The sequence below is a fragment of the Diabrotica undecimpunctata genome, chromosome 8, assembly GCF_040954645.1.
Source record: "Diabrotica undecimpunctata isolate CICGRU chromosome 8, icDiaUnde3, whole genome shotgun sequence".
In the NCBI taxonomy this organism is placed as follows: domain Eukaryota; kingdom Metazoa; phylum Arthropoda; class Insecta; order Coleoptera; family Chrysomelidae; genus Diabrotica; species Diabrotica undecimpunctata.
Window position 1 is genome coordinate 140,091,994 of NC_092810.1, and position 12,885 is coordinate 140,104,878.

The 12,885-nt window shown below is 31.3% G+C and overlaps 1 protein-coding gene across 1 annotated transcript in view; it reads right to left on the reverse strand.

The window, feature by feature from the left end:
• Positions 1–5,922: 5,922 nt before the first annotated feature.
• Ubr3 (Ubr3 ubiquitin ligase) overlaps positions 5,923–12,885 on the reverse strand; it is a 94,905-nt gene continuing 87,942 nt past the window's right edge. The window contains exon 27 of the mRNA XM_072541183.1: positions 5,923–10,719. Coding sequence (XP_072397284.1) covers positions 10,602–10,719 — 118 coding nt within the window. The 3' untranslated portion in view covers positions 5,923–10,601. The remainder of the gene's footprint in view (positions 10,720–12,885) is intronic.

The following is a 12,885-nucleotide window of genomic DNA, read 5'->3' on the forward strand; positions in this document are numbered from 1 at the left end:
TCCTCACCAAGTAATTTTTCGTCTGCCAGGATCACGCTTTCTTTATTTTTCTTTTTATTATGAGTCAAAGAAAGTTAAATCTCTCGTGTCTGAATATGTTTTCCTTGTTTTAATAAGTTCTATAAGTTCAGAATCTCTATTAAAACTTCATTTCTAACATGGCAGTCCACGGAATTTTTAAAATGCAGCAGAATATCCACATAAAGATTCCAGACGTCGTAACGAGCTAACTGTTAGCGTCCAGGCTTTCTATGCCACGTAGTAGAAAACTTTATATATAGAATTTTATCAGGCGATATCGTAGAGTAGATCAAGAGATCTCGGTTGGTGAAAAATTGTTCCATTTTTAGATAGAAGAGAATGAAAAAATGGATAAATGATAAACCAGAATCATACTCCGACACCTGAAAGGGTTTGGGGAAGAAGAATAATAAAATCAAATACTCCTTAACGTTATCTTTACCGATTGTTGTTGATTTTCTGTGTTATTATAATTTAAGTGAATATTATTGCCCACTAGAGCCCATACAGAGACATCATCTCAGGCTCAGCAACCTCATTGGGAGTCTTTCGTTACCATGCAGGGTATCTATTAATAACTTTAACATCACGCCAACTTTTTAACAAAGATTTAATAAATAACAAATTTTGTACCATTTTAAGGGTTTTTACCCACATATCTAGTGACTTGTCTCATGTACACCTTGTAAATGCACTGGTAATGGACTAATAAGTCCGAAAATGTTCTGTTGTGATGTAGCCCAAAAGGGTCTTTTTAATTATATACCTTTTATAAGGGATTTTTAAATAAAACGTTTGTGATTTATGGTATACAGCCAACCACAGGAATTTTATTTTAATTGTGGATGAATATTATTTATTTTCAAATAAACCAATTTAAAATAGTTTATCCAGAAATAAGTGGAAACAGAAAGATTCTTTTTTATTTTAAATTGCAAAAAATACTTTAATTTCACAGCGTTTGCACATTCGGCTAATATAATCCTGACAACTTTCATATTTGTCTCGAACTGCTTGCAATAATTCTATGCATACCTTTTTTTGTCTCGTTCCAGGTAGCGCGTATCGCGTAGGCACTCATCGCTTCTAGTACGCCATCACTCCCAGACAGGCATTTCCTCCTTCCCCACAGTCTGACTCACGCATTCTAAATCATACAATCTGACCCACTTTTCTAGCTTCAACTTCCAGCATCTTTCACTCTTACCCATCGAGTTAGAATCTATGGAGAAGCTATGAGCATATTAACGTATGTATGTACTAAAAACGGCGTAGGTAGGCGTGGCTAACTGTGATATCAATATGGCGGTGGGATCATGGCCGGACTCAATAATATTAAAACTACTATAAAAATATGACTAGTTATTCAGAAGATTTAATCATAATCTAAAAAAGTGCAATACATTTTTAATAAACTATGATTTATTTATCCCGCGGTAAACACTAAAAACACGATATATTATACATAAAGATAAATTAATACAGTCAAATACTATTAATTCATTCTCTGAAGTACGGGCCATTACTTTGTTTACATATTTGTATACTAACCTGTAGAACGTTATTCCTGAAGATTTTTTATTAACATTGCTTCTGCCACTGCAACTACGTTGAGAACAAGAAACCATTATTATGCACTATCACAATATATTATTACAGTTTCTATAAAAGTATTATAAAACTAAAAATATTCGAAAAACGACAAACGTAAACAAACATATACGATCTGTCAAAAGTGTCAAAACAATATGGCCGAAGTGAGGTCGTTTTTAGTCACGTGATGCCCTCTCCATAGATTCTAACTCGATGCTCTTACCTTTGCCGTTGGTCCAGCTGTCTTTCTTCCTCTTCTTTTTTCTTAATCACTGCACGGATATAGTTGTGTATGTTAGTCCAACCTGATTTATTTTCAATCATTTCTCTCACTGTAACAAAATTCACACTTGTCTTTCTTTCCATTCTGTTTCATCTGTTGTAACCTAACATCGTATCTGTCACAGTGTCCGAGTTTCCACAGTATAGACATTCATCTGTGTCAGCTTTTCCGAACCTAGAGAGGTAGGCCCTAAAACCCCCGTGTCCTGTGAGTACCTGGGCCACGAAATAATCCAGTCGCCTGTGGCCACAGTCTCCACCCAATCTCTTATGTTCGGGATCAGCATTTTCGTTCACTGTGGCACATTCTCCGTGTTGTTCCATTCTTTTTGCCATCTTTCAATTAACCTTTCCCTTTTCTGTCTTCTCTTAGCCATAGTAAGGTTTGGGCCTCTTCACTCATAGAGCTTTTTTCTTTCCACTGCCAAAACATGCAACGGAACACATCCAGTGATGGTAGACAATAGGCGCATGCAAAAAATGTTTTTTGTTTAACAAAAAACAAAATTTGTTTAATTTACTAATGTTTGTATTTTGAGAACGATTTCCGAAGTGGAAATTGAAACGTCAATAAACGTATTTTAACCTTTAATTGTGGCTTATTCCCATTTAAATAGTAATTAAGGTAAATGTGCAATTTTGAGCAGTGGTTATTTGAATAGCGGTACAAGTGAGAGCTGCAGCCCACGTAGTTTTCGTAATATTTTCACTAACACTTTTATTATACACTTGATATCCCACAAAAGTACTGGTATTTGGCTGATTTAACTTCAGGGACTCTCATAATTTGGTCCGAAATTTTTCGCTTTTTTGAAAGAGATTGCTCTAAATACCCTTCAGCGATATTCGTAGACTTCCAACCTCCGTGTTGCAGGAAAGCAGGAATATCTGCTCCAGAATTTGCAAGTAAACTTGTCGAGGTTCTTCTGAAACTATGCCCTGTATAATTTATGGCATTAGACAGTTTTAAAAATTCTTGTAGCAATTTTTGTAGGAATTTTAGCGATAGAATTTTTTCCAACCACTTGTTTGATACATAGTAGACAAATAAACGTGATTGATCCATTTTAGGACGTAACGATATATATTTCCTATAAATGTTAATATAATTATTGCCATTCCCCGGTGAAGCAATGATTAGAAACGTCCTCTGCATATTTGTTTTAGTATTTGATATATTTACTATTAAAATTAAACCTTTATCTTCAACATCTGTAGTAACCATTTTAACGAGCTCGTCAAATCTGCATGCTATTGAAATTCCGAAAATGAGAACCTACAAAACAAAGAAAAAAGAATTAAAATATATTTGACGACGCTGGGATTCGAATTTGCACCTACAACGTTATGTAGGTGCAAACATTTAACAGTGAGCGGCCATCAACTTGTTGAGCTACCAGGACTCATGTCAACTTTGCGGAATTATGAATATATAGTATATTTCTAATACAATATTTGCAGGCATTTTTTTAATACAATTATTTAATTCTTGGAAATATCTTACCTTCATTAATAAATATCTATCATCAGGGGCTTCTCGTAAAAATTTATTTACTTCCTCTCTGGAGAAGGTTTCTGACTTATTAGGTTTATGTCCCTGGTTTTGTCTTTTCAAGAAAGCATTTAATTTTGTGATTTAATATTCACATTTCTTTTATTTCAAGCATGGTACGTAGTTAAAAAATATAAATACTGTTTTTCGTACTTTTCTTTGGATTTTTGGAGCAATAAAAATTGTAGTGTTACATTAACTTGTTCCAAAATATCTGGTGGCGTATTATTACCATCTTCAAATTCGCTTGAATCACTTATTTTAAAATTTTAATTTATATTCTGTAGATATATATTATGTGTACACATTTTGAAACTACTAATCTGTCAATCGACCATAGCATGCTATAAAATTTAATGACTCTATGAATTAAAGTCAAATTATTAATGTAAAAATTGCCAAATCAAAATAACAATTTACTGTTTTTTACCATTTTGTAAAATACAGGGTGTTCTGTAAATAAACGTTAAAATGTATAGATACTTACGTAATAGAATATAGTATAGGGCGTCAATAAGTTATTTCATCGATGACATACCATGACGTCACTTTTACTTTTACTCCCTAGGGAGACAAAGTACAACTTTGCTCTTTACAATGAGGCCAGGAAATGTGTACTATGGATAGGGATATGTGGAAAAATATTTATTTTAAAGTCTTTAAGGAACTGTATGATAGTATCATTAACAGTTTTTGTGTTGAAGCTCAATATGTGTGAAATATTTAGCGATAAACTTACATTCTGCTCTTGAAGTCGGGCAATTAGTACTTTTGTAGGGTATTCATTAAATAAGTGATGGATCGCTCTTTGTGCCGCTGGGCTCAGGTTCTTCGTTTTTAATTGTATATATTTCGGAAACACGTATTGCAAACATATGTTTAAAAACCAGATGTTTTGTGTCGCAAGTCTACGTTTCAAAAGTAATCTTGAAAACAATATGGTTAAAATTCCTGTACTGACTATTCATTCATTAAGTTCACAATTAAAGATATGATTTAAGTCTGCGGTAGAGTTGTTATCACATGAACAAAGAGTTGTACAGTTACACAAATGTGCAGGAAAGTTGCCATGTTTTAGTCTTAAACGGCTTAGGGATCATGAGTAGAATTGACTAACGTGATAATCAAATATATGTGGGATGTTTTGCGGAAGTTGTGGGTATATGTAAGTGTATGGATTATACAAGTTTTGTACAAACTTGAACCAAATAGTTTCCCATTTTTTTCTTAATTTTTTATGCCATTTTTATAATGTAGTCGCTGGACATTATTTAATTTTCTATTTTATTTAAATGTACCGAATTTTTTTGCCATTTCATCCACTACCTCATTATTTTTGATTCCGGCATGTTCTTTTACCCAGATAAAGACCAAGTCATTGCTATTATACAGTGGCTCACAGCTTAAATGATGCATTTGCTACTCAATAAAACTAGCTTATGTCAGCGGCTTAATATTTATTAGAAAAAAATTACATACTTTAAATTACTATAAGTCTTCTACAATAGCATAAGTTATTTCTTAGATTTCAAATATACCATACTTAAATAACAATAAATATTTAATTATTTTATGTATGATTTTGATGCCACAGCTAAAATGATGCAGATAAGATGAAGCATTACACAACTTATCAATTTATCAATCAACTTATCAATCCAAAACACACGTCATATCGGGTTCGTACGTGGTTGCTTTATAATTGTCAAAATGTCATTAAAATACCAGCCCAGTTACCAGATTTGAATATTATTTAAAATTTGTGGTCGACATTAAAAAAAGTAAATAATGTCCCAATATCAAATAGAAATGAATTGAAAGTAACAATTAATGAAGCTTGGGACATTCCCCAGAGTACACTAGAAAGTTGGTCGAATCAATGCCAAGACGACAATACAACGACAATAGACGACAATATTAGCAATCATTTTTCAATGCATAGAGTTTGTTTTCTTTATTAATTTTCTTGTTTTAAAGTTTGCACCATTTAAGCTGTGACATCAAAATCATACATAAAATAATTAAATATTTTTTGTCATTTAAGTATGGCATATTTAAAACCCAAAAATACCTTATACTATTTTAAAAAATTTGTAGTAATTTAATTTCAGTAAGTAATTCTTTTCGAATAAATATTGAATCACTGACACAAGCTAGTTTTATTAAGTAGCTACTGCATCATTTAAGCTGTGAGTCACTGTATTTAAATCGAGCGATTAACTTCTTAATATGGCATAAAAACTCATTGTTTGAGAGGCAGGTTGTAGGAGAATTTAGTTTGTTTGCAAAATACTACTTAAGAACTGTCAGTCATACCATATGTTATTGCAAAATTTCTCTTATTATTTATCTCTCCAATCCATTATTGTCTGACATTATTTAAGGTGTGTGTTTTATTGATTTATTATCTTTTAAATATGATATCTATTTCTGTTATGTTCACCCCTTTATTACAGTATGTATACACCAGAATATAATTTTTAAACATTTATTTTTTGTAGTTGTATAAGAATTCATTTTAAATACATTGTTTAACTTTAAAATTACCTTTAATCAATACGAAAAAAATATTTTTCAAAGAACCTGTAATTTGTATACGATTAACATCCCGTAAAAATCATTACATCTATCACTGAAATATAAATATTTTATAGTTTCTTCTCTATTCAACAAGCAGACAAGCAAAAGATGAGGACACAAACACATAAAAAAATAAAAAATATACACATATGGACACAAAAAATAAACATAAAAATAAAGTATTTAAGAATAAATAGTTTACTAAATAGTTTCTTGTGAATTCTCAAAATAGTACACAAAAACGAAATGTACAGTTGCAAAATTATCCTTTATACAAATCAATTAGGTATGTAATATCATTTGGAATAATTAAATCAATTTTTGTTTTGTTTTCAGTGTTATTTATAATTTAATATAATGAGAAAAGAAAAACAATTACCAAAAATTAATATTATAGAGTCGTTTTAATTAATCTACTTAATAGGAGTTAAAATTAGCGAGATGACTGATAGACCGTCGGATTTAAATAGAAGTTCAACCACGATGTTATCCCTTATGTCTTTTATATTACTGAAAGATGAAATCAAGGATAGTGAAATCTGCGTGAAAATTGAATTTTATTTTGTAAAGAAAATCGTATGTACTGCTACGATTTTCTCCCTTATGCCATTTTACGAATCAATAGAGTATTGATTCTATTTTAAAAAAATTTGGAATAAAGACTACTGGTGACCTAAGGGTGTTAATTATGACCTAAACATGTAATGTTGTCAGTGTCCGTGGCCTTGTCCTTCATGCCACTTGAAACTTTGTTTGTTTTCACGATTAGGAACCTGTAAAAATGGCATAACGACAAGTCGTGAAAACGAAAAATTCTGGAAAAGCTTCGGAAAATTCGATTTTCAGAAAAACTAACCCAGGTTCAACTCTAAATTTCCTTTTTTTGCTTATCTCATGATATTTTCAGTACACAAAAGACACACAGTTTTTAAGATATTATAAGGTTGTTAAATGGAGAGTGCTAGTCTGAAGTAGAGAACTCTAAAAAATGGTATTGGTTCAATTTTGGCATTTGCGATATTCCGATTTGTCTAAATGTGTTAAAATTATTCAAAGCTAATTCAAAAACATAGGCAACGCAGCAATTAATACTTTTTTTGTTCCAAATTTTTATGAAATATATGAAAGTATTAGTAACTACAGCGCAACCTATTATAATATAAAGAAGGAACTGCTTCAATATTGTGAAATAAAATCATTTTTTTGAACAGACATGTTCGTTAAATTTGAAAAATGTTATCCAGAGTCGATATTTTATAAAACGAACTTTGATGACAAAGAATTTTGGTAAATAAAAATTAGGGACAAAGTTAGAGGCCCTCAGAAAACTGGCTGATACAGTGATAACAACTAAGAAAAAGGTTGACTTAGTTTCATTGTATGATTTCTCCATTCCCAAAGAGTACCATAAATTTTACATGGACCTGAAAACAAAGTCAAATAAAGTGACAGAGGACCATGCCAGTAGGGAAAGAAAATACTATTATAGATTCACTATTTTGTTTAAAATTAATAAAGTATACTAAAAATTGTTGTGTTTTTATTGTTAAATTATTGTAATATGCCAAAACTGCCTTTTAAATGATTAAATATTACTCGTGCAAAACTATCACAAGTTGAAATTGTATAAAAATAAAGGACAGCCGGAGTGTGACGTCACGGCGGCCATATTGTTATTATTACTTTCCAAACAAAAGTTGAAATGCCCAATCTCAAGATTTTCCTTTTAAGTGTTATTCCTTATAGTTTTTTTTTACGATAACACCATCATAATTCAGTGTTCTATTTCTATAAAATATAAAGTTTAAATTAAAGAAATTCTAACATTACTTTATCGATACATGCATTTTATTGCTATTTTTATAAAACAACATGCTTTATTATTTACACAACCTTGTCAAATTGTTGTAGTAACTATTAGAATATTTAGATATTGCAAAAAGCGGAAAGATTCTGTAAAAAAAAAATGAAAAAATAACGAAAAATACAAATTATCCACACTAAACAAGGTTTGTTTGGAAAATGAAACTGGCACATGTCAATAAAATCTACGTCATCACTCCGGCAGTCCATTATTTACAAACTTTTAATTTATACTCTGTATATAGAAAACTAAAACTAATAGAAACTCAAAAAAAATTACTGCAATAACTTGATTTTTAAAAGAGTTATTGAAAATTATATTTTAGAACAAAATTAAATTATTGATTCTGTAAAAAGCAACATTTTGAGTTATAATAGTCTTGTATTGATGGTACGATGTGTTAAAAGAAGAAAACGTAGAATTTGGACAAAATCTTGGATGTTGGTACTACAGTGTCACCGATAATAGTATCAGTAAACAATGGCTCATCAAATGAAGATAGGGGACTCGCGAGACTTTCATGTTACCTGATGTTAGCGAGTACACTGAATTGTGAAAGTACGGCAAAAATCCGTAGTTGGGTTAAGTTTTCAATTTGTTTTATATATTTGAATTATTTTAATGTAAAATTTACCATATTTGTCCATATTTGTATTTTGACTAGTGTATTGTAAAAACTTTCTTTTTATTATTAAAGATTAAACCTTTAATAAATTCGTATTTTTACAATTAAAACCCAGTTTTTGAATTCTAATAAGCAATTATAACAAACGAATGTAATTTTAAGAACCCTTCAAGCCTTTTTACAGAAAAAAAATATTATAAGTTATATTTACAACCAATAAGTTGTGAAACTTAGTTATTCCCAAAGATTTTTTTACATGGTAGACAAAAACTATTATTTTGCATACAAAATATCAAACGAGTGTGGTAATGGTAACAAAAAAAAATAATGATTTATACGAACAAAAATAATCCCGTCAGAGTCTTAAGAGATTAAAACAAGAATCCGCTATTATTAATAAGAGTCAGCTGTTGTTATATTTCCTCAATACTAGTGGACACAAGTAAAAGTCTTAAGAGCGTAGGCGCAAAATTTCGGGCCAATGCTTTTTAAATGCATTCATTTTTGTCGAATCCTGAGAAAACTAATAAATATTTTTAAAAAACTTAAACGCTGAATGAAAGACTACATTATTACCGAGGGCCGAAAGTCCCTTAGAAATAAACAAAAAGTTTCTTTTGAATGAGATATTTGAAATTAAAAATCACACTAAATTTTCTCTTTTTTTTTCACCCCTGTAACTTATTAAAATAAACATTATAGAAGTTTTCAGGGACTTTCGGCCCTCAGTAATAATGTAGTCTTTCATTCTGCGTTTAAATTTTTCAAAAATACTTATTAGTTTTCTCAGGATTCGAAAAAAAAATGAATGCATTTAAAAAGCCTTGACCCGAAATCTTGCGCCTACGCTCTTAAATTCACAATCATTTTATCGGCACAGTCCCACGTTGTAAATTTCCTTAAAATTTTTATTTAATTAATCTGTCTCGATAGCGAAAAGATTATACAAACCGACCGCCGATCTTTACTCATCACTATTATGTTACCGTTATAACTCGAGCAGTTGTAAATATGCTACTGTAGAATAGGATGTCCCGAGAATTCGCCCGCAAAGGGCTACGTATCACAATCCAATACATTTAAAATCATTCTTAAAATAATAATGTTTTGGAATTAAGAAAATCAAATACATTAGTTTAAAACGAGTTCATGAATAGGATATGGTATAGATCTGGAAATAAGACAAGCTTAGTGTCATTTGCATCATGAGTAGAGTGTAAGCAGACCCATTAAAAGTATATATAAGTAAAACCTACTGTAATATCTGCACAAATAGTTTAATGAGTCAATCTGTGTTGCAGCATCTCACGGAACAGCGCAAATAACTACATTTTGGCAATAGAGTAGTCTTCTACTTCCTCAGATTTGCCTTTTGTTTTCCTTTTTAATTTCTTTTCTTTCTATTACTTGCTAATAGAGTAGTACTGCTTATATATTTGTCTACCAGCGGAGAGCATCTCACCGATTGTAATGTGGTCCATAATAAGACCTTTCCTAAAGTTGCGTTTACATACACTTGTAAACTTGGCGCAGATACAGTTTTTCGCAATATCCGCCACATTATAATTGGTGAGCTGTATATTAAATACTGCTGCGTCAATCAGTGGAAAATGATGGGAAGGAAAAATCAACTGGGTTATAATTGTAAAAGTTTCCTACAGTCCTAACTTTGCTCCTAATGGGTACCACCAGTTCGGACTAAAATAAAGGGTGGAAAGATTTGTGCGCAATTGCTTATTAATATAAAAAGTAGAGTAAACTTTCTCTTACAAGATAAATAAGCCGTTAAAATTTTAATATACCATACATGATTCAATTGTTAAAAAGAATATGTGTTTACTTCCTTTTCTCATTATCCCATCATTGTCATATATCGGACAATTCATAAAGCATATGAAGTAATATAATTATTTTATTTTACACGACATTTTAATTATTCCAAACAAACTTTAAAGTTTTATATAAAGTCACTGGGAAATTCAACATTCTACAAAGTATATATACAACATATTTAAAAAATCATAAGACGCGCGATGAATTTTTAATATATCTAGATGCTAGTGGTGTTTTATATTGAAAAGCGTTTAGAGGGCGTTTCGATGCGGCACCCACGTTTTTTCTGTATGATCGAATCGATGCGCCAACCACTGTTGTTCTAATAGTTTGTATCTTGCTGTACTTAAATATAACGGTTTGCCCCGCCTAAAACAGAAAAAAGTATATTTTTATAACGGAATAATAAAATAGTTTTTGGATCATTAAAAAAATGTAGCAACAATTAAATAAAAATGCTATAAATATTTTACAGATATATCTGCAAGAAAGAATAAAAGTTTGTCTACACATTGATGTTTTTTTTTTATTTAAACACAAAACCACATCAACCGAACAAGGTTATTACTTGATATAAAAAACACAATAAATATTACTTTAAATAGAATTGTATAACTTGATGTATATTAAATAGGTTAACACTGTTAACCTATTAATATTTTTTGACGAGAACTGTTTTGAGATCATCATCTGTAATTCTGTGGGATCTTCTTGTTTCCATGAATTGTAGACAATCAAGCAGGATATGTTTAGCGGTCAGTGGATGAGAGCAGATTGGTAGTGGTTCTTTTGTTAATAAGTATTTGTATGTTAAGGCAGTATGGAGAATGCTTGTACGGTTAATAATAACTTTATTTCTTCTGTTTAAAGGATTATCCAGGGCAGCATTTACTTTACAATGTTTCACAATGATTTTGCCATGTATTAGTACAGTGGATTATAACCAGGTTCTTTAGATCGGTATAAGGATATGTTTTCAACTTTGCAGTGTGGTTTGAGCTCATTTTTGTTTGCCAGTTGAACAACTTTTTAATTTCTGTAAATACCTGTGAAAGTATCCAAATAAAAGTCGCTTCCTTTCCTCATCTATTTCATTTTTTATTGTTTGTAAAATAAGATTTTTGGTATATATTTGTTTCAATCCCAGTAATGCATTTAATGAAGCTGTTATGATAATGCACTTCATCGTTCTACCCTTTTTGAAGAATATTGGCGCTTCCAAAATAGCTGTCCTCACCTGTAAGTACGCTGCAGTTTGTATTACAGTAGTAGGCAGCAGCGTGACCATTGGGAGTTTTAGAGGCGTCGGTAAAGATTTGCCAAATAGTTAGGATAGTGATCTAGAATTTCCATGAATACATGTTTAATTATTGTGAAATTTGTAGTTGATTTGGGATACTTTGTAAATGTTGAGTCAATAGTCAATGGCCTTGTCCATGGAGGAGAGTTTGCATTTATATTTAGCGATAAACTGAGTTGATTCCTATCGAAAGTTGTGTGTTTTTCCTTCTTTACTTTAATTCATTCTAATCGTTCTTTCAAATATTTGTTACATTGGTCTCTAGACATACTTATTGCATGAGCACTTCCCTTCTCAGAAATGTTACAATTGGCGTTCATCCAATCTCAAATATAATCATCAATGTTATATTGGCTTACCGCCTAGAAATGGGTGAGTGGAACAAGCTTGTCTGAATATCAGGGCATCGAAAGCAATGAAAAAGCAGATCAATTTGTGAAAAGAGCGAATTAACGGACTAGCTGTGACCCTGGGAGCACCAAAGGCTGAAGTATTCAGGGCTATAGAGGACTGGTGCAGAGAAAGTCATGAGCGATATTGGGAGAGAATGCCAAAACAAACACATGGGGAAATCTTCATTGGTGGGCCATATAAAAAAAAGAACATGCTATATATGGACAGGACTAATCTGAGAACAGTAACAGGAATGTTGGCCGGGCATACACCAGTAAGAAAATTCCTGAATAAAATAGGCAATGGAGACCATAACTGCAGACTCTGCGATAAGGAACCAAAAACTGTAGAACATGCATTATGCAATTGCGACGCGCTGGGCAGCAAAAGATAAAAACTATACGGGCAACCAAGAGGAGACCCTGGTATATTTATGACACAAGTAAAAGACCCGAATAAACTTCTACACGGTACAAAAATTCTAAACTGGGTGTAGGAAACAATGGGCAGCAAACACAATAATTTTCAGCTTCAGTGATAACGAAGATCTTTTGGATCAGACTCACAGAAAAAATACAATATTTAAAATAATAATAAAAATACAAGATAAAATAGCAGTGGGATTAATAAAATATGGAGGAACACAATTACACAAAGAAATAAACACGCTAATATTAACACAAGAAATATGGACACAAAAATATTACTAGACGAATGGAACTGAGAAATTCTAGTATAGAGGAGAAGAGTGCAAAAATTACAGAACAATAAACATTATCTATTCTATGGTTTTAGCAACCATATAAAAAATGAGACTAAAATCGTATGCTGAACGAATATTA